Source organism: Perca fluviatilis, chromosome 18, assembly GCF_010015445.1.
Source record: "Perca fluviatilis chromosome 18, GENO_Pfluv_1.0, whole genome shotgun sequence".
NCBI lineage: Eukaryota > Metazoa > Chordata > Actinopteri > Perciformes > Percidae > Perca > Perca fluviatilis.
This window is the reverse complement of record NC_053129.1, coordinates 24,602,080-24,623,895: the sequence shown is the minus strand read 5'-3', so window position 1 is coordinate 24,623,895 and position 21,816 is coordinate 24,602,080. Positions and strand designations below refer to the sequence as shown.

At 37.5% G+C, this 21,816-nt stretch overlaps 1 protein-coding gene and 1 long non-coding RNA gene across 5 annotated transcripts in view; one reads left to right on the top strand and one right to left on the bottom strand.

Annotated features, from left to right (window-relative positions):
- LOC120546974 (disks large-associated protein 2) overlaps positions 1–21,816 on the bottom strand; it is a 100,260-nt gene that overhangs the window by 6,695 nt on the left and 71,749 nt on the right. For 3 of the 4 annotated variants that reach the window (XM_039782287.1, XM_039782288.1, XM_039782289.1), the window contains 2 exons: positions 8,889–8,945; positions 1,672–2,030 (listed from right to left, as the gene is read on the bottom strand). In XM_039782287.1, coding sequence (XP_039638221.1) covers positions 1,672–2,030; positions 8,889–8,945 — 416 coding nt within the window. Of the gene's footprint in view, positions 1–1,671; positions 2,031–8,888; positions 8,946–20,071; positions 21,445–21,816 lie in introns of those variants that run through there. The other variant, XM_039782291.1, reaches the window with a different exon arrangement.
- LOC120546975 overlaps positions 8,875–21,816 on the top strand; it is a 58,372-nt gene continuing 45,430 nt past the window's right edge. The window contains exon 1 of the long non-coding RNA XR_005637005.1: positions 8,875–8,984. This is a non-coding gene — a long non-coding RNA (uncharacterized LOC120546975). The remainder of the gene's footprint in view (positions 8,985–21,816) is intronic.

The following is a 21,816-nucleotide window of genomic DNA, read 5'->3' as shown; positions in this document are numbered from 1 at the left end:
AATACAGTCAACAGAACAATGTCAAATGATCATCATTCACAACTGAAATGAACACACAGTACAGTACAGACGCACATGCCTGCTATTCAAAATGACAGCTTGATATTTAGAAATGTATTGTATGTTGACGAGATTTCTTACCTACTTTGTATTATAGAAGATTTAAGTTTCCATTTTTGTCTTTCAGCTAGCAAAATAATAGCTGGATGTGCTGGTTCTGATGGGGGCTTTTAACAATTAAAAAAACGTTGCTCTTTATTTACAATTCAATATTTAACATCTGTTTAAAAAAGTTACAAAAGAGCTTATTTTCACATGTAGGCCTGTATTGATGCTGCTCAAACCTACGGAATTTTTAAAGTGCTAAACAAGAACCATGAAAGAGGCCACTCCCCACTCGTTCTTCAGGGTAGAGAGGTATACCAAAAGTCAGTGCAACTGTAAGAAACCAGCACTTGTGAGTGTGAACTACAAGTTAGCCTGTAATGATACACAAAACATGATCTGGAGGGTACATTTAATGCTTTCCAAGGTTTTGGAAATCCTGCTACAGCTTAATTGATTGCCTAAACCTGGTGTCATTAGTTCCAACATGTATAACTGCAGTGTGGGTAGTTGCATGGATGTCAATGAGGACCAGAATAAGTTCAACCTTGTTCAGGATTTTGGTATTCATAAAAAAAAAAGAAAATAGAGTAATTAATCAGCTGGAATTCTGGGTCACAGCTCGTACAGTGTCTACTCAACAGCTACATTTGCAAGAGGACAGTCAATTCTTTTGAACACCATCCTCAGCATTGCCCACAAGAGACGTCTCTGGGCAACATGCAGGTACAACGTGGTCCACACAGACAGCCATCTCCACAGTAGGAGCTAACAACTCAGGACATTTGCCTTCTAGAGATGCAGGAGCTACCTAAGTTAGTTGGACAGGCAGAATCCTTATCTTGTGGTGGAGCTACTCGTTTAGTTATGGGCTCTAATAATGATCAGGCCAATGAAAATCAGCAAGTTCCAGAAGAACTTAACAGGTTTAGCACCCAGATCACATGCTAGAACAAAGAGAGTAAGAGAGATCCTCATTTTTCTCTTCATTACTGCTGCCTTTAAATAAGCCCTGTCCATGTAATACAGCCTGACACTTGTAAAGGTCAAGAAGCCTCCAAAACCTTCTGGAATACTTCATACAGATTGGTACATTTGAGAATTTGTAATACTATAAGTAAAAAGACAAGGGATTAGCTAATTTGCACATGTGTAGTTGTATTGCTAATTCAACATTTTGAAGTCTGCCTGGGAATGTGGACATAGAGTAAGTCTTCAATAAAGAAACCTAATCCTTTTGTCAATAATCCAATGACTGCAATGCAATTAAAACAACTACATATTGTACATAAATATGTGCCTGTTGTGGTCTGATAAAAAAAGTGTATTTGTTATTATTAAGTTTTTTTTTTTATTGAAAACTGAGAGGTGGTTTTACTTTGACTGCATTTTACAGGGCAGCTCTTATACATATTAACAATCTGAATATCAAAATGGAAAAAAAGGAATTATCCTAGATAGAAAAAGATAGATGGGATTGGTGTAATTATCATGAAGGCTGGGTAGTGAGTTTGGTGACTGCAAAGAGAGCAGCAAATTGAATGGCATTGTCAGTTATGTTGTTACCTGTATCCCGATAGAGGAACGTGGGGTTTTGAGGTACTCCTCGGCCTTGGACACCAGCACTGCTTTGTCGCATGTCTGGACCGAGCTGTGGCTGCCCAAAGATGCATGCCTCTTGCCTGCTGCTGACTCCATGGCCATGGTGACCGCCTTGGTGCTGTCCAGGCTGTCCATGGAGCTGTAGATGGGACGACCAAGGCTATCCGTGGTCCACAGCCCACCCCGTGGATGCCTGCCCTCCTGGTAGGCATCTTGGGTGGACTCTGTACTGCTCTGGGCTGTCACAGAGATAAGAGGCTTGGTGGTGGTGCGCGGGGGCACAGGAGGTGGAGTCTTCTTGTAACTGGGAGGATATGATACCGCTGGATAGCACAAGCAGGATGAGAGGACGAGGACAAGGCAAGACAAGGGTAGAGGATAAAATAAAACGAGAATGAAAAATGTGGCAAAAAGCTGACAAGGACCAAGTGCTGCAGTTCACCTGTATCACACAGTGTGTGATAGAAGAGCATCATAGCATGATAGCAAGCATTAGGGCACTTTAGCACTTAAAGCAAGGGAAATGTCAGTAAGGTGAAAGGCAACAGCAGCTTTGTAATATGTGTGTGTTTATTGGGGAGGTTCAATGAAGGATTGTGGGAAAGATTTGCTCTGTTAAGTGCAAATGAGAATCTGATGGTAATCCATCCAGATGGACCTCACAGCAGAGAAACGTACAAACTTCATTTGCTGGATTGTTTTCTTCTTCACAGCTATAATAAAACACTGACTTTGATTTTTTTTGTAACAGTTGCTCAGCATACACATTTTTAAAATAATTTTGAATACATTTTTTTACATGGTGAATGAAGATTTCTCTTTTAAGAGACTGCAATATATAAAGTAAGTTTGCTCCATTAATTTAAAGAAAATAGCATCCGTTTGTTCAAGTCAGACCGACAATTTTTTTTTTAATTCCAAACAATGTTCCTTCACAGCTTGAGCCTAATGGTTAATGCCCTACATGACGGTGAATATCCATGAACCCCATTCATAAGTTTTTGTCAAATTTTAACCTAAAATCTGCATGAATCACAGAGAAAATGAAACTATGAAAAGAATCATAGCTGAAACTTTCTTTACACGTTTAAGCTCTGTCAAGACAGTCCTATAATGAGCATTCAGTCATTCACTCCTACATTACTTCTGGTCAATTCATTTAGTCATTCACTTGTGAGTCTTTTATTCATTTCCTCATTATTCTTATATTAATTTCCATAGTAAAATATTCATGGTAGTACATACACTGCTTAATACAGCCAGATTGTTGTGCTTTGCCTACTCAAACACACACACACACACACACACATACACACACACACACACACACACACACACACACACACACACACACACACACACACACACACACACACACACACAACCACACACACACACACACACAAACCACTTTGGATTACAGGTAGTTAAGTGCAATAAGAAATAAGAAACCACAGGGAACTCTGTTAAGATAAATCCAGTCACAGACTTGACTTCCTTCCAACTTGAAGGGGCTGCAGTTCTGCAAGACACAGTGGGTGGATACCAAAATGAAAAGAGCACGGTGACTCAGGCAGTAAGCAACACCACACATTCTATTTTTACACATTCTACCCATTCAACTTTGAAAATGTTACAGATTGCTTCGTATCGGATACAAATTGAGTGGCATAAACCTCTGCATTCCCCCACTGCCAGTATCTGTTTCTTGTGGTTACCTTGCATTTATTTGCCAATAAAACACATTAAAGTCAGTTCACTAGTTTGATTTTTGTCATGATTATCATGTGTAGGTCAACGATCAAGATGTTGAAATAATAGTTAACTTCCATACCCATTGCTATTCTAAACATTCTCACTTTCATTTTAACAAATACAAATATCAGAGATAGCTAATTATAAAACTGTACTAATAAATGAAAAGATATGAACATGAAGTTAAACTCTCACTTCCTCGTTATCTTTTCAAAGACATGTAAAATATTTACCTAACATGCTTTTCTTATGGAACCTGGCCTTCTAATTAAATACATTTATCCTGGTCCTCAGTCAAAATTAATAATATAAAGGACTCTATGTATTCCATTATTTTTTTTGGTAGAGTTGCTGCTCTTGGCAGCCACAGTCCACATTATAGTGATGAATTAAGTTTTTTGTAAACTTGAGATGTAGATGTTACCTACTCTAACTACAAAAAGCATGACTGTGCACAGCATATACTGTGTGTTAACAACCAGTGAGTCAGGAGATTTTAAAACTGGAAGTTTGACCTAAAGTAATGGTGGCACTACAGGAAAGGTCATAGGGTCCCCAACATTAGACTTCATATTGGGGATGTGCTAAGACTTAAGACGAACAAACAATTGAACAGTCATGACGTCCTTTGCAGAAATAATGAATGTGACTGTGCTCCCTGGACTCTAAATTAGCCTATCATCAGACTGAAAGTTGAGTCAGTAATACAGTTCTTCTGCAGTTCATTAATATAATGTATGCTTGTCTAAATGGATTGAAATATGCAAACATGTTTTGCCTTATATGCTTACATTATGTGCTGGGCATAATTACACAATTATTTGCTCAGCTTAATGTTGTTTAGTGAAGACATTTCATTTACTGACTCGTCTTTGGCTGTGATAGGCCCTACTCAATCTGAAAAAGAAAAAGAAAAATCACAATGTCTTGAAATAAAATTCACTGGACACCAGATGTCCTCCTATAGACTGTACATACATCCTCTGAATATCTACCTGGATTCCAATATCAATATTGGATTTTGTCAGTGGATTAAAATTGCACTGTGATTTGTGAGTGTCTTCATGTGCCTACGTCATCTGTGTATTAGTATCCTTATATTTAGTTTATCTCCTTTTAAGTTTCAAGTTTATTTCATTTATACAGCACTTTAAAAGCAAAGTTTGCACCAAAGTGCTTCACAAAGACAAAAAAGAATAGTTTATAATACATGGAGCTCACACTTAAGCTGCTAAAAGTCCTAAAAGTAGCTCAGTACATTCACTCAACTACCATACTTAAGTACAATTTTTAGGTACAGTGCTCATACTTAAGTACTACCATTGTATGCCTTTTTATACTTCTCTTTCACTACATTTCCACTACAGGGTTATAGATTTAAACATTTTCTAAAGTAGTTAAAAGTGAAGTTCTGTACCTTATCTAGCTACAATGCTGCGTACACAGTAAAAGAGCAGTAATAATAGTAATCATATGTAGTATTATAAAACTGTTGATGCTGGGCATATCTCCTATGTCTTACATTGTACTACATAAGCATCGGGCACAGACTGAGGAGTGTCTCAATCTTCCTAATTCATGTTTTTTTCAACCACAGAGTCAGAACTCTCAGCACCTCCTAAAGTAATAACTGATTCAAGTGCTATGGTGTAGTGCAAATTCGCATTTGCCCCAAAGAGAATTCACTTTAACACTATAAGAACAACGAGTGCTAGGTATAGGGTTTACATGTCTGGGTCCATGCAAGATACTGTAAAATTAAGTTGCAATATTTCCATTACTGTCTTGAAGGTGGTGTGGCTCATTAACAGCCAGGGAGGAACAACATTAAGCCTTAAAACATTGTGGTAAATAGCATCAGTTCCTGAAGATCAAAGTTCAATGTCTACTACACTGACATAAAAAAATCGCAAAGGGAATTCAAATATAAAAGAAGAAGAAAATCTAATGTTGACACTGACAATAGAGTCTCAATAAAAAAGGAAAATCGCCCACTGAGAAGATGGCAACGGCAAAAAGTGTTTACGTCAACAAAGTAAATTTGCAGCGCTACTGTACAGCAGGTTTTCTTTTGAAATACTACGGCTTTAGTTGAAAGTTTGGCTAATATAGTCTAGGGAAGCATCCTGTCCTTTGTGTAGTCAGTTGTGCCTGCATGGCTTTGTTTGTATTGGATTGTTTGGTTTAGCCCTGCTGCACTGGGCAGTTCAGTAAACAGACCCACACACTGGAGGTGCAGCCAAGACTAAATGGACATGAATGTCATGCTATAAAATAGTGTTGCTGGGGGCAGCCTCTAACTCACCCAGTAAGAGGGTTTTCCCCATGTTCGCTGAGTCTTGCAGTGGTGCAGGGTTCGAATCCGACCTGCTGCCCTTTGCTGCGTGTCATTCCCCCATCTCTGTCCCCCTTTCATATCTATCCACTTTCTAATAAAGGGAAAAGCCCCAAAAAAATAATCATAAAAAAAAAAGTGTTGCTGCTCTGCTTAAAAGTTATTTGTAGTATTACAAGTTATCAGTGAAGACCCTGGTTTCTGCCTTCAAAATAGATATTTGACACATCATCTGCCACACTGCAGCTCAGAAGCAGGGACATGCTTCTGCACCAAGAATCAAATTAACTAACCTATCTACAATTCATCCTCATGTATCTCCTCACTGTCCTCACTGACTATCCAATTACTTTCTGTTGCCTTTTCTAACTTCATCAACTCAGTGACTCAATACTGTGCGTGACACAAGGCTTATCATATTAGAACATTTGAGAAGCAGCAGGCTATTGCTTAAATAATAATCAAACTAATCAATTAACTGTTAGGAAATGTATTGACAGCTATCGTTTGAGTTGTATATCAAGCACTAATGTCTAACATACTTTGGATCATAATTTAATGATTTACAGCTTTTCTCTCATTCATAGGTTATCATTCTCATTTGAAGATTGGGCTCTGGGAAAACTTTTTTTTTCTTCTTTTTTTTTTACAATTTCCCCCTTCAAATCTGTGTTTGTTAAAAGTTGGAACACTGAAAAGATCCTTGAGCGAAGAAGAGAATAGTGGCGCCATGTTTGTAGATCTGTTTCTGAAACAATGTCCATTTGAGAAAGAACTGGATTTAAAAGTTGGTTTGGGCAAGTACACAGCTGAGAAGCATTTGACTGAGACTGAGACTACTGTTATACGGTTGACAGTCAAATGAATACCTAAGTATTTTAACTGTTCTATTCACTACTTTTTGCAACAGAGAATGCAGGGGTCAACATGAGTATAATTATATATACAACTGATCTTAAAACTGATTTCCGAAAGTAAATGTCTGGTTAATGGTAAAAAAAAAGAAAGAATATTATACACATATTGTATATACATTTGTATGCAATTTGTAATATAGTATTATTAGGTTGTAACGCTAACTGTTAGTAGCTATCCTCATAGAGTGACCTAGATTAGTTAGAAAAGGTTATTAGCATTAACCCTGATAACAAGTCAGGTAAAGGAATGTAGCCTACTGCTGAAGCAACATGTCTGGAACGAAATCACTAATAAAAAGCTTCAAACTGGAAATAAATACTGGAAACAGCTCTTAGCAATAAAATACATCATATCTTCTTTGTAGAGTCCATGTTTTTCCCTGGAAATGAAAACATCCCAGGAGCACGTGAATGCAGCAAAGGCTTGAGGAGTCGCTCGATCTGAAGGAAGCTTGAGGAGGATTCTGTCATGTAAATTGTTCATAAGCCTCTCAAAACACTCCTGCGACTGAATCCACTCATTGTTTAGCACGGTATGTTATAAATACAAATATTTACACCGACATGTACAGCGAGCTAAATAAATACAGCTTCCGATGGTTTCTGGCGTTGTTTACGTTACGTCTAGCGCTCGTAACCAACGTCAAGCCGCCAATTCGTCAATCCAACTGCTGCGGACAACAAAACGCAAACAGGTAAACTAGCTAGCGAGTACATTCACGGTGGTTAATCGACAATCAGAAGCAGTTTTTTTCTAACATTGGGAAAATATCAATGTTTGGAACATGTCGAGTTTAGAGAAGTGCTGTTAGAGTTTTTTTCGTTTTGATATATTGACATATTTTAACAATAAAAAATAGCCCTATTTTGTAATATTGGAGATATATCAGTGTTTCAAATAAGCCGAGCTTTTAGGCATGGACAGAGGACAGAGGAATGTTGCTGACGTAGTTTGAAATGTTGTTTGGACGTTTCGCTACACCAAGTAGGGGTGCACAAAAAAAGGGGGACAATATTTCTGAAATGCTTTCCATTTATTACTTAAATAATTGTCATAAAACACAGCGTTGAAGCCGAGAGTGGAGTTCGCTTTCCCTAGAAAAACAAAGGACTTTCACCCAAGAAATGCTCGTTCCTTGGGAGTGTTTTAATCCAAACCACGTGCCTAAACTTGATGTCGCCGCATTACGCTCACTTTTTGTCACCTAAACTTCACCGTAATGTCGGCCAAAACGTATGGCAGCTCGCGGCGCCCTGTACCCGGCTGAAAGCCCCCTATTCTCGGGTAACTCAACTACCAACTGCCGCTGATACGACGGAGCTCTGTTGCCTGTGTCACAAATTTTTTAAATTATTCTGCTCCTCCATTACCCATGGCCGTCTCTGTCAGCTGCTTTTAACATGCTCCGTTCACATGAACATACAACTGATTTTAACAGGCAACATTCACGTGAACAGAAAATTGCGTTGCCTGTATCTTTTCACGTCAACCCTCCATAGAGATTTATCAGCCTACTTTAAGTGAAGAACAGCGACCGTAAAAAAATAATTTCACACTATTGGATTTTGGTTCCTTATTTAGGTGACACTGAAATGCCTGCGCTTCTCTTTGATGCTCCGAAACGGACGTTAGAGGCAACCTAAACATCGCCGCATGTCACGCTAGTTAACGCTACACTTGGCAGCAGGTAACGTTAGCCTACCGTTAGCTAGCAGCTGGAGTAAACACTGTTAAAATGCTGACAGCTTATACATTTAACAGGAATTTACTGGTGAAATGTTTGGACAGACCTGCCCCCACTGCTGAAAAAAATCCTAAAGGAAACACTGTGACGAGGGACATACTGTGTTTGTAGGGCAAGCTTTTCAGAGCCACTTTTCAAGCCTACAGAGGGGAATGTTTTTCACAACATAATGTACGAAAACCTCAAAAACATTAAACAAAAGCCTCTGTGTTAAGAGCCATTATGTGTTAGCCTGTTAAAGTTATGTGTAACCCAACCATTTACCAGGAAGATATTTTCTTTCTTTCTTTCTTTCTTTCTTTCTTATCGTTAGCAAAAGTAGCCGGACCCCCTTAAACACCCACAGATGTATGACTGCAACTGAAATGTAGTTTGCAAAGGTAAGGGCTAGTATGGCGAAAAAGAGAAGAGATGGAGACAGACTGGTACCTGGAGGTGGCTGAGCACGGTCCACGCTGCAGGAAGTAGGGAGACGAAACTGAATCCCTGCAAGGAGCAAACACCAGTTAGAAAGGACAAATGCAGGTATCGAACACACTAATGCACACCTACAATAAATCATCTTTATATACCTACCACAACTAACTCCAAGAGGTCATTGAAAAATATTTACAGAATGTTTTCCTTTTGCCTATTCAGTTAAGTCCATCAGTAACCAGCAGGGAGAGCGAGAAACACAGATGTGCTCAATATACAGTTTTAGAAATGGGTCACATCAATGTTTTTTCTAAATGTTGAATGTGCAGAGCAGCTGAATGCACTTGGGGAAAGTGCATTTGGTCTATAATGATTTCATATAAATGAGCTGCAGTTACAGTCCTACTGTAACAATCTCAAACACTGCTTCACCATGATAAGAAATAAGTAGAAGTGCTGATTTCTGGGTAAAATTCATTATCCAGCATTTGCTGTGTTTCTTTCTCCAAATGCAGACATACTAATGGCACTGACAAAACTTGCAACTTGATAGACAATGCACATAGGCAACAATTCTCCAGGAGGTGCCTCAACCTTATTTAAGTGCCTTATAACAAAACATATTGCCAGGGACATTTGAATATGTATTTGTCTAGACTTTAGTTTATACTTGTTCGCTTTTGCCTCTGTTGTAGCTGCCAATGTTGTCGAAAAACATCTTATTAAATTATAACACTAACAATAGAATCACAATAAAATTAAGTAAGAGGCAAAACATTATCCAAAATGGACCAAATTGAAAATCAGCTATATTGTCTTTAGGTTAAAGCCTTTGAATTATCAATGTCTGCCAAGGTTGTTTTTTGCCCATTTGCATTTCCCTAATATGTTGACCATGTATCATTATCTAAAGAGCATTCCTTACTTATCAGGCATAAGATAACATGCATCATCTGAATCTGAAAACAGACCGCTATGCTTTAACTTATTTTAAGACATCATTAAAACATAAATCTAAAAATGAACTCAAATTTTAAAATTCTGAACTTAATAAAACCAATTCATATTTTCCAAGTAATGGTTTTAAATGGCAAGATAATAATCATTTTCTCTCAAATTTTTGGATATTAGACATATATTAAATATTTAAGCATTAAACTTGGTTCATTAGCGGTACAGTGCCTCTCCTAAAAGAGAGGCACAGAGTATTGCAATTTTTGGAGTATAAGGCCAAAAATAATGTCATGTACAGGCAAAGATTTAGCAAAAAGAGACACAGACAATCATTCTAATCAACTACTGAATTAGCCACTCCACAACTGTAGTAAAATACCACAAATATGAGCTTGAATAGAAACATTTCAGTCCCTGTCAAGTGGAATTTTTGTAAATCTAACAGAAATGAGGTCTAGACAGTAGGGAAACAAAGAAAATCAGACAAAATGTGCACAGAGATCCAGACAAAGATAGAAAGATGCCAAAGCTGACTGCCTCTGGTGATGCAACAAAATATAGTATATTTAAAAGTGGCATGCTGTGCTGCAGCATGTGGATTTCCACTTTTTACATTCCCATTTTTCAAATCTTATCCTGAATGGGTATGACCACCCCGCTTATATTTATTTAAAGCGTAACTCTCGCCAAAATGCAACCTAGGATCTTTTTGTGAATGTACCTGAGTCAAACTTTTGTTTAAAAGCATACTTACGACGGAAAAGCCACTTTTAAGATTTATCATATTCTTGTTTTCGGTCAAATGGCCTTTTGAATGGGAGAGCTAGGGGCACTACTATGATAGCATCAAAATCACTATTTTTAAAACACTAAGAAGGCTCGACACAACATGAAACTTTACTCGAAGGATCACCAGGGGCTCTACACATGAAATTGAGCATTGAGAACATTGTTTGTGTACACAGAGTTTACTAAAAAGAAAGGTTTTGAACGACTCACTTTAGCAGTTTTTGTTTACGCTATCCGCCATCTTGTCAGTCAAAAAGTGTCGATCTCCGAATGCGAATGAACGGACTCCATAGGAGGAAATGTCATTCTTATATGAGGCTCCTTTTTCAACTACAAGGTCAATATTGTTTTTCACTAACGACAAAAAAAAATTATCCATGCATTTATATGGAAATAAGCTTTAGGAGCTTTCCATCTTTAATCTCCTCCCTGTTACGTTGCATTCGGAGAACGATTCTTTCTGACTAGCTAGATGGACGGCGACCGGAAAAACCAACAGCTACAGTGAGTCGTTAAAACCTTTCTTTTTAGTAAACTCTGTGTATACAAACAATGTTCTCAAGGCTCGAGTTCATGTGTAGAGCCCCTGGTGATACTTCGAGCAAAGTTTCATGTTGTGTCGAGCCATCTTAGTGTTTTTAAAATAGTGATTTTGATGCTATCATAGTATTGCCTCTAGCTCTCCCATTCAAAAGGCCATTTGACCGAAAATGAGAATACGGTAATTCTTAAAAGTGGCGTTTCCGTCCTAATTATACTTTTAAACGAAAGTTTTACTCGGGTACATTCACAAAAAGACCCTAGGTTGCATTTTGGCGAGAGTTGCGCTTTAAAGCCAGTTTACTGCATTTCAATCCCTTTGTATTTGGTTACATGAGCTTAAGCCATACTTAACAGGAAGTGCAAGTACATTGCTGCACTTAAAATATAATTATAATACTAATTACTGGAAAATTAAGTGATCACTTATTGTGTTCACACTTTGCCATGTGAACACGATAAGTGCAGCTGAGATTCCAGATTGATTATGTAAGTACTATTAAAACTATGGTACTTGCATGGACTTTATGTAAAGTGTGACCTAATATCATTTCATAAAAGTTTTGGTGCAGAGAAATGAAACAGACCTTCTCTCTTGTGCTTTTTCAACAAGGCCCCTCAAACCTTTTGTTCCTTTGTGGTCAAGACTTAAATTTCAGAAAAATCGTTGCAAAAGTTCTGACTGCGTCTCCTTCCCGACCGACTCCCTCCATTCGTGCCAGAGGCCGTTGTTGCCATAGTTGTGGACTCAGACTGGCAAAGAGGCTGGTGAAATGCTGTTCTTACTCAGGTCAGGGTGGATGTGGCTTAATGACGTGCATGCAATGACTGATGAGCTGCATACATGAGCATGGGGGCTGAAGATGTAACAAAGTGAATGTGAAGGCTCTCAGGTCTTAATGTAACACTTTTGTTTGACTCCATACTGTATTAAGCATGGAAACTGAGTAACTATCTAGCTTCACTCCATTTAGTAGGGGCTCAGAAAAAACAAGTAATTATATTGCAAAATCATTGTGTTTAAAGCCTAAAAACCCCTGACTACAGTTTTATCTAGTTGCAGTATAAGAATTATCACTCTCTTTAACAATTTGTTCTACTGGCTGTCTGAGCAGTGAGTGTATAATATAATGGACCAACAAGCACTGCTTTTATTTTACATAATTGCTTAAATGTAGCATGTAGTCTACTCCAAGTTTTTTCATGAAGCTAGTGTAGCTTGTTTATTGCTAGGCTCATCACAACATCCCTAACGTGAAAATAACTGAGAAAAGATATTAATTTGATGATTACTGTATATCTTACATTGCATGTCTATTTAGTGATAAACTTGAGGATTACGTGCAAATTAAATCTTACTTGTGTACTGAAGTCTAAAATTGACTTTCTTGCTTACCTAAATGGTATTTCTTTAGTGTGGCATAAAAGACACATATTGCCACAGGCAAAATAAATTACTGTGTTTAGCTAAAAAAACAAAAACTGGGCTATGCAAAAAAAAGCAATGACTAAAGGGAATTTATAATTTCTTTCTATCAATGTTACTATACCTGACTCAACCAGTGTGAAAATTTGTCGGGCCTAGGATTGAGCTTGAGTATGGCACTGGTGGTTAGCAAAGTTGGATGAGTGGATGGATCTATAAATGGATGGATGAATGGATGAATGGATGGATGATTTGACATAGGACAACTAGTAGGACTTGAGGGTGTGTAGGTCAGGAATTCCAGCTGATTCTGCTGGATTTACAAAATTTAAAACAGGTTTTGTAGGCCTTTTTTCAAGATTAATTCAATTAAAACAAACAAGTTGTTCATAGCCACATACATATATACATACAGTGGTGATGCCCCCATGGATGCAAGGTGGATTAACCTTTTATGTATGATATATCACAACAAACCAATACAAATCAATGGCCTGAAAGTATAATTTCAACAAACTCTCTTTTAATTGCCTTTGCCCCAGTGATGAGGTAGTGGATAGTGTCCCAAATAAATCCACAAAAAAGTTAACCTTCTCCAGCCTTCACAGTTAAAGTAACTTAAAACGCCTCGATAGCAGCCCCTAGAAGCTGTGAAGTTCAATGTACCCTATAATCACAAGTGTTGGACAAAACAAAGAACATATTGACCATATTGCTATTGTTAGAGCCTTACCTATAGTTGTGTTAAAATGATGTTTGTCTTGAATGTACAATGTACAAGAAAATCCAAAGAGTTGTTAAAATTGAAGAATTCGCCCTCTTGAAGGATTTGTGTGCAAAGATTTTATTTTTGGTCTGAAAGTGGCACTAGAATAGCGTTCTATCGAAAACGTAAATAGTTAATTAAATTGGGAAGTGTGCATTTGCTCCGAAAATTGTGTACACATGGAATCTTTGGCATGATGGTGGCACTATAGGAAAGGTCATGGGTTCACCAAAAACTTAAATGTTCATCCTTTGGGGATCTGACTCTCAACCAATCTTTAATAACTTCTTTAATATGTTGCTTTAAACAAAAGTGTTGGACAGATAAAACAACTGACAGATCATTAGATATCACCATTTACAGGCTCTGCTGCTAGTGGGGCCATTAAAGTGGGTTTGCTATAGTACAGCAATGGCAGCTGAGTATAAACTTTGCCACCAAATATAAACATTTCATTATGAACAGACCTTTTCCGATAGAATTTTAGCCCACACAATGTGCGTAGTTTGTTAGAGAATTGTATGTTCAAAACAAGCTGGAACCAATAACACATGAAACTGTACCTACCCAATATATCTGACTACAAGTATAATACCGTAGGTTTACTTGTAGACTGCATGAAATCTTCCACGTTTCAATTACATCAGCATGCCAGAGTTTGCAATCTGCAACCATGTGAAAGTTTTGAGTATTAAATCATTCACCCCCTTAAAGTTAAGTTTGAGTATTGGTAGTAGTATTTATCCTTCCCCTAAAACAAATAAGCTGAATTTATGCCATCAATGTCAAAATCACAACTTCTGAAAGTGACTTGAATACAGATCTGAAAAAGTCTTTTTATACTCAAACAACTGTGGCTTGTCCACAATTTAAGTGAATGAAAACCTGATTTGATGATATCATCTCAAAGCAGCATTGATTTGTGCTGGTTTGTAGAACAAAGCAGTTATGTTGGTCATAACCTGCCTTGCTGCATGCCAGGATATTTAAAATAATAAATGCTGATTTTATTCCCCTCTGTTCGCTCAAAGAAAATGTATACAATGGTTAAAGCAAGTGGGTGAATCACTACTAATACCAATGAATTTGAACAGAAGTATTATAAATCATAACAAATAAAAACAAACCAAATAAATAATTTCATGGATTTTGTAAAAGGCTTCATCCACATCTCAGTTAAAGTATGTTCCAGATGTGCACAGTCGTGTCTGTTCAAATGCAGTAGATATTGTACAATGCCAGTGTGCTAACACAAGGCCAACATGTGGGACAGTAAACAGATGTTTTAGTTTAGTTCTTGTTGTTTGTTGAACTCATTATCTAGTACTAGTACATACTCTTAAAAATTCCACTTGATTCAATGTGGAAACAGATGAAAACATTTAAATGTATTATACATACTTAGTGAGTATGACAGAATTTTTTATTTATGATATATCTTATTTTAGTGGAAAATGTATATGAGTCAGACAAAATGTATGAAAAACTATTAACAACATATAAAAAAAGATAGAATAAAGCGGTTCCCTACCAGACCTACCGTACTCTCTACGCCCCCTTGCTAAGCTACGGGCGCCTAAAATGGGGGAAAAAATAAAATAAAACAAAAAGGTGATAGCTTAGTAGAAAAGCAATGCATATTGACAGGGTCAAAGTAAAAGACACTGTGTCTGGCCCATGCTGTGTACAGTATTTGTGTGTTACAGTGTGTAGACTACTCACTATGGACACAAAATATGCCATTGTAAAGCTATGACCCCCATTTTGCCATTTAAATTACCATAAACATGAACATCAAACATTTTAATCCATTGTTTTATATCAATATATGAAAAATACATAAGGCCAATAAAAGTTGTAAATGAAAATTCACAAGAAACAACACAATAAGCCCAAAAAATGTATCACATACTTTTAACAAAACAAGCATAAGCTAACAAATGCAGGCTAAAGTATGGTTTTCAAAAGGTGCTTTATAACTTTGACAAAGTCTGATTCACTAACAATACAGTCTGAGATCCCTGAAAATTGCAACATGATTGATGCAAAACAGAGTAGCATGTTTTCTCCAAGAAACCTTGAATAAATGCAGGAAGAGAACATAGGGGTAGAAAAGGATTTATATTCAAGCAGTGTTACAGGTTCAGGTGAGATCAGATTCCATCCAAAAATCTTTGTCCTAATAGCTGGACGTCACAGAGTTGGCATAGTTGTTGCATCAGATCTCTGGATGACAACAAAATGTAAACAAAAACTCATGGGGCAATTGACTACATACTGTAACATATAAGATAGACAATTCAATATATAATGATATATTTCATTACACAAAATATGGTTGCATGGTTAAAAAATAATTTAAATACCCTTTGTCTATTTCCTCTTCAGTCTTTGTTAAATGTACAACTTTCATGTATATATTTTTAAAATAATACTTGGATCTACAGTACAGGCCAAAAGTTTGGACACACCTTCTCATTCAATGTGTTTCTTTATTTTCATGACTACTTACATTGTAGATTCTCACTGAAGGCATCAAAACCATGAATGAACACATATGGAATTATGTACTTAACAAAAAAGTGTGAAATAACTGAAAACATGTCTTATATTTTAGATTCTTCAAAGTAGCCACCCTTTGCTTTTTTTGATAACTCTGCAAACCCTTGGTGTTCTCTCAATGAGCTTCATGAGGTAGTCACCTGAAATGGTTTTCACTTCACAGGTGTGCTTTGTCAGGGTTAATTAGTGGAATTTTTTCCCTTATTAATAAAAAAAGCAAAGGATGGCTACTTTGAAGAATCTAAAATATAAGACATGTTTTCAGTTATTTCACACTTTTTTGTTAAGTACATAATTCCATATGTGTTCATTCATAGTTTTGATGCCTTCAGTGAGAATCTACAATGTAAATAGTCATAAAAAAATAAAAGGAAACGCATTGAATGAGAAAGTGTGTCCAAACTTTTGGCCTGTACTGTATTTCTGTATTTTGCTACATTTCAACTTGTTTTAGGAAAGGGTAATTTCTTTGGACTAAATGATGAAATGATAATGAAACACTAGATTGAACTTATTTATAGCATGGGTGAGTTCCCTGGGATCAATTAATCACCAGTTTACAGTTCAATTAAATATAAATTTAGAAGAATGTTAAGCATTTGTACAGCATTGTTTTCCAAATTTGCTGTAGTCCGTAAGTAAATTGACAATGTGTGATACAAATATGATTGTTTATTTCTTTTGTTTATGATGTCACAAAACACACGGATGCTACCACTTAGCAGAAATCTCAAGAATCTCACCAACAAACTCTTTGATTCTAGTATACATATAAGCTAAAATGGGAGAAATGTGAATGAAATTACTGTCTGCCAGGACACACTAGTGTTGGGTACCGAAACCCGGTGCCAATATGGATGTATACCGGACCACTACTTAAATGCCTGTGCTTCCCTCTGGTGGTCATTACAGGCAACAGAAGTATTTCTGGATTTGTCGCTAGTTAACATTACGTATAACTTAGCAGGTAAAGTTAGCCTACCGTTAGCTTGTAGCTGGCTTACACATGGTTAAACTGCTTAAAGCTAAACAGTCCAAAGTGTGGATGTATTACACTCGAAAGGATTCCAACACCGGGATGTGCAACAGTCTGCAGCTAAAGACAGTGTAAGCCTAGCTGCACTTTCTGAGACACCATGGCCACAACCGCATTTGGAGATGCAGTGTTAGCAATTCTTTTTCAATGAAAGTAGCTAGCACTAGCTCCAAAAGTCACTAAAACTCGGCAGATGATGTCACTCTCATTTGCATAATGATGACGTCATCATGTATCATTTGCATAAAACTTAGTGGCTGTGTTGGCTAACTGCCTGCTGCTCACGCCCGAAGGGGAGAGGGAGAGAGATCCCGTGCTGTTGGAAGAAGAGCCGTGGACTGTGATTATGCAGAGCAGCATGCATGGAAATGAATTACAATCTAATAGATCCAAATCTAGCGAGAAAGTTGCCAAATTGGCAACACTGCAATTGCACCTCGTAAACTAATGGTGCATTCAACTGCACCTCAAAAAATTTAAGCTTTTGTTGTAAAGTACCATTCTGCCATCCATCGAAGTGGTTCTTCTTTTTGTTGACCATATGGCCTTAGCAATAAACAAGCCGTTCTTTAATGTTGCTGACAGTGGTTTTGTGCTCTTTTTATTTATTTATTTTTTTAAAGTCGGTTCAGGCACCGGTTAGGCACCAGCACTGTTTTAAAAGTATCGTTTTAGCACCGGTATCGGATAAAACCCAAACGATACCCAACCCTAGGAAACACTCAAACAACCTTCAGTGTGTGGCCCCTGGCTCATGCAAAAATAACTAAATAAAAAAACAAAAACAAAAAAAAGAGCCACCAATATTTTCTGAAAACATCATTTCATTCCCGTCATTGATGACATTGACATTTGATTACATTTTGACATAAACACCTAATATCTATAACTGCAAATATTTAGATGATGTAAAAATAGAACAAAGAACAAAGAACTTGCATAGAATGAATGAATGTAGATTGGAGACATCATGATTGGCCAGTTTTCAGCACCTTTAAATTAGTTTGCGTTCCCCAAACAATGGGAAAAGATGTAAGTAAGGAATGTCACTGAAATCCCCTCTTAATCATTCAAAAAGCAAAAATATGAATACAAGCCTTTCCAATTTTATTTCCATATATACTTTATATATATATATATATATCGTATATTAAAATGGCTTTAGGCTAAATGTTTTCACAGTCATATGCCTTCAACTGAAATCATTTATGATTTATGCTAACCCAGCCTTTGGCAGGTATGTTATGAAAAACTCATTGGGTTTGTTTGGGTTTATAACAACAATAAATATGTGATAAGGTTTTTAAAATTCTTATTCTGTATTGCAAATAGTGGAGAATGGCAACAATACATTTGATCTTATTCCTTACCTATTATTCGTTGTACCAAAACCTCAAGTTCTGAGTTATGGAGTTGCTGCCAGAAAATGCCAGCAAAACATGCCTTAATATAGTGTTGCTATGTAACACATATATTAGATTATCAAGGCAAATGAATCATTTAGCTAGGCATTCAAGCTCAGGTTAAATGAGTTACTGTAACAGGTGTGTGGGGCGGAGCTACTGCAATAACTTGTAAGAAAATGTCTGCCTTTTTCCTCTTCTGTGGCTTCAACTTTAATTTTGATCTTACCTCTATTACAACCTTTTGATTAAATATCTTTTTTCAAAATGCCACTTTTTCTGCAAGTATTGTCTTTTGGTCGTGCAAAGGGGGAAGAAGATCCATTATCTTTATAAAGTGAGAGATGACGCCTCTCCTTTATTAAAAGTCCTTTTGAAAGGTTCACATTTCAGTCAGGGGTCTGATACATATAGGCTTCCCATGGTCCTGTGCTGCAGTGATCGTCCAAAGATAAGTGCTGTCAAGCTTGGAGATGTTTGTTGTTGGCCTCAGTTCCATGGCCTCAGTATTACAGTAACTTTGGTTACAATGGAAAATGGACCAGGTGAGTGGTTGCGGGGAATGCCAGTTGCTAATGAGCAACTATTTTATGAGTAACAGACAAAATGAGCAATTGGCCAAATATAGCAGTTGATCGAGGGCTTCCACCCATTAAGGTTTGAAAGGAGCCCAGCTAAGCCATCACTAGTGAGGCGGTGTTAGTACATTCAGTGGTAATATACTGCACCTCTGGGGACATGTCAGAGAGGTAGAGGCCCACAGTGGCTCTGATTGTCTACTTATAGGGACCAATGTTTCTCTATTATCTTTCCGCAGTGATGAACCCCCCCAGCATTAAAAAGTCTGCCATTACTAGAGAAATGTGGCATTTAAAAAAGGTGAATAATATAGAATTTAGTCCAAATATCTTAACAAAGACAAATCCAATTCAGTATTTGTTCGACCCTTTCCTCTGAAATAAAATGAATGGATAGGTAAGATACTTAACTAAACATTAAAGAATCTCCAGTCACCACTGCATGAAAAACAATAGGCTAAACACTGGTATGAACTACCAACTTCCTTATAATGTGCACAAACAGCTGGATGATGAACATGATGAAATAAATGAAGACAGACCTCGAAGACTGGGAAAAAGTGCTGTGTACAATAACTACTACTGTATAGCCCCTCTCAACGCTGTCAGAAATGAGTATGTTAATAACTGCAAACAGTACAAGTATTGAATATAAGCTTCTCTATATACAAAATGGTACATGTATATACATATACAGAGTTTGAACATGAATGCAGTTTGTGCAAGAATGAACTAAAGCCAATACATTCATACTTGTGAATCTCCCCTCCACATGCTGTTAGACTTTAAAGTGACTCATAAGTAATTCATCGTAAACAATTTTAGCCAGGGACCAAGTCCACAAAGCCTTGAGACAGTGTCATCCATACAGTATTCCAAAGGATTAGGCTTTCAAACATTTCATTAGAAGTTATTGTCAGCTCTATCTACTTTTTTATCAAATTATTAAAGTTAACTTCTTTATGCTGTGTGGTACACTAGTTTGCCATTGAGAAAACCTTTGTAAGTTGGATATTTTCTAAATGCCCATTTCAACTGGAACTGGCTACAAAATGGATGAAGGCCATGTAAAAGCAATGCTTTGATTAGAATAACTAAAAATAACAAAAAAGTAAATTATATATTAATATATTCATTAATGTATCTTTAATGCATTTATTAAAAAACTAGGGTTTATAAAGTTATTCACAGTATTTTTTCAGTATACTCAGGTGCTTAAGATAATGTTTCTACAGGAAGAGAAACTGGAATGAACAATTCATTTGCAGAAACAGACCAACTTATGCATCACCTCACAATGGCTGATTATTGAGTTTTATCATTACATGACCCTCAGATTTCCGATCATATTTACTTGAATTGACGTGTTCTCTGAAGGTTGGGTATTTAAGACAGCGGAGGGAAGATGATGCTGCACTTGTTGGCACTTGAGGATCTTAACATCAGCCACATTCTCTCTCACATTCTTATGTCACCTCATTCTGGTGTAAAACAAAGTCATTCTCTTTTATTCCATGGCTAACCAAGACACTTGTTAAAAGATTGCTTGAACAACATTGTAACCTGTTCAAGATATGACAGACACTGTGTCTGCATAGAGTAAAGGGACATCTAACAACAGCTCTGCCCTGCCTTTCTTAGTAAATGTCATGTTTTTACACTGGCTTCCTCATCTCATTTTACAGTTTGCGTAGAATGGGAATGATTAGAATGACATAGACAGATATGACATGGGCCCACTGGTGTACTTCCTGCTCCACAGTTCTAAACTGGCGCTTCTGTGACCACCTGTGTGGCCACCTATGTCTGGTTGCTTTTGAGCCTGCTTTTTGTTGATCTCCCATGGGAAATCCTCTATTGGAAGTGGGCTGGCAGGGCTGCCTGAACCCTCTGGCGTGCTCTCGGGGGTTCCCTCTATAATCTCAATTCGGGGTGGGTCCATCAAATCCATAATGCTGAAGGGGGCTGGCTCTGGTTGGCACATCACTGACTTGTCCTCTGTATTCTGTCGAATGGACCAGCTTGAGCCTGCTTGAATTCCTATGGACACTCTGTCATCTGTTTGTGTGGTGCTGTCACTGCAAGGCTCCCGACACAAAGTCCACATATTGTAGCACTGAGTAAAGTTGAAGAAGTTACTGTTGAAAGTCTTCAATTCCCCACAGACATCTCTACGCAGCTCCGCCAGTTCATAGCGCATTGCTGAGATTTCATCCTTCCACTGCAGGTTAAAGGCAGCAACCATGTTAGCAGACTCTTTAAAGGCCTGAATGGCCTGAGGGACCGGCGGCTCAGAGGCTATGGGTGAGGCAGAAGGGACCCTGTATGAAGGTGGGGATGCCGGTGGGACAGAGATGGCTGTTACGGTGGAGCTAGTACTGTGATGGCTACGAACAGCAGCAGTCTCTCTCTCCAGCCTTTCCAGCTCCACATAGGCAGAAGAGCTAGCACCGTCATCATCCTCTATCATGTCGTCATTTAGTAAAGAGGTACCATCCAAAACATCATATCCCTCTGGAAGAAAAATGTAAATATGCAAACAGAAGGACATTCAAAGTGAAAGGAACAGCTGGAGTTTGATTTGGATTCTCAACTAGAACAAAAACACATATCTATGGAAAACATACAATATGTGAGTGAAAAGTAATTTCAAAGACATACAAGATCAGACCCAATCATTTCACTTTTGATTCTAAAGATTTAAGCATTTAATCAGGGATGAGCACCCACCATTGACTGGTGTGCTGTTCAAATGTGACTACGTCTGCACCAGAGTTATACAAAACCAAGAGGTAACAGTTGTTTCATAAACTCACAAATGTGAAGAAATTCTTTTTTTTTTTTACTCAATGGGTGCATTTAGTAAGTTTTGCATGTATACACTAG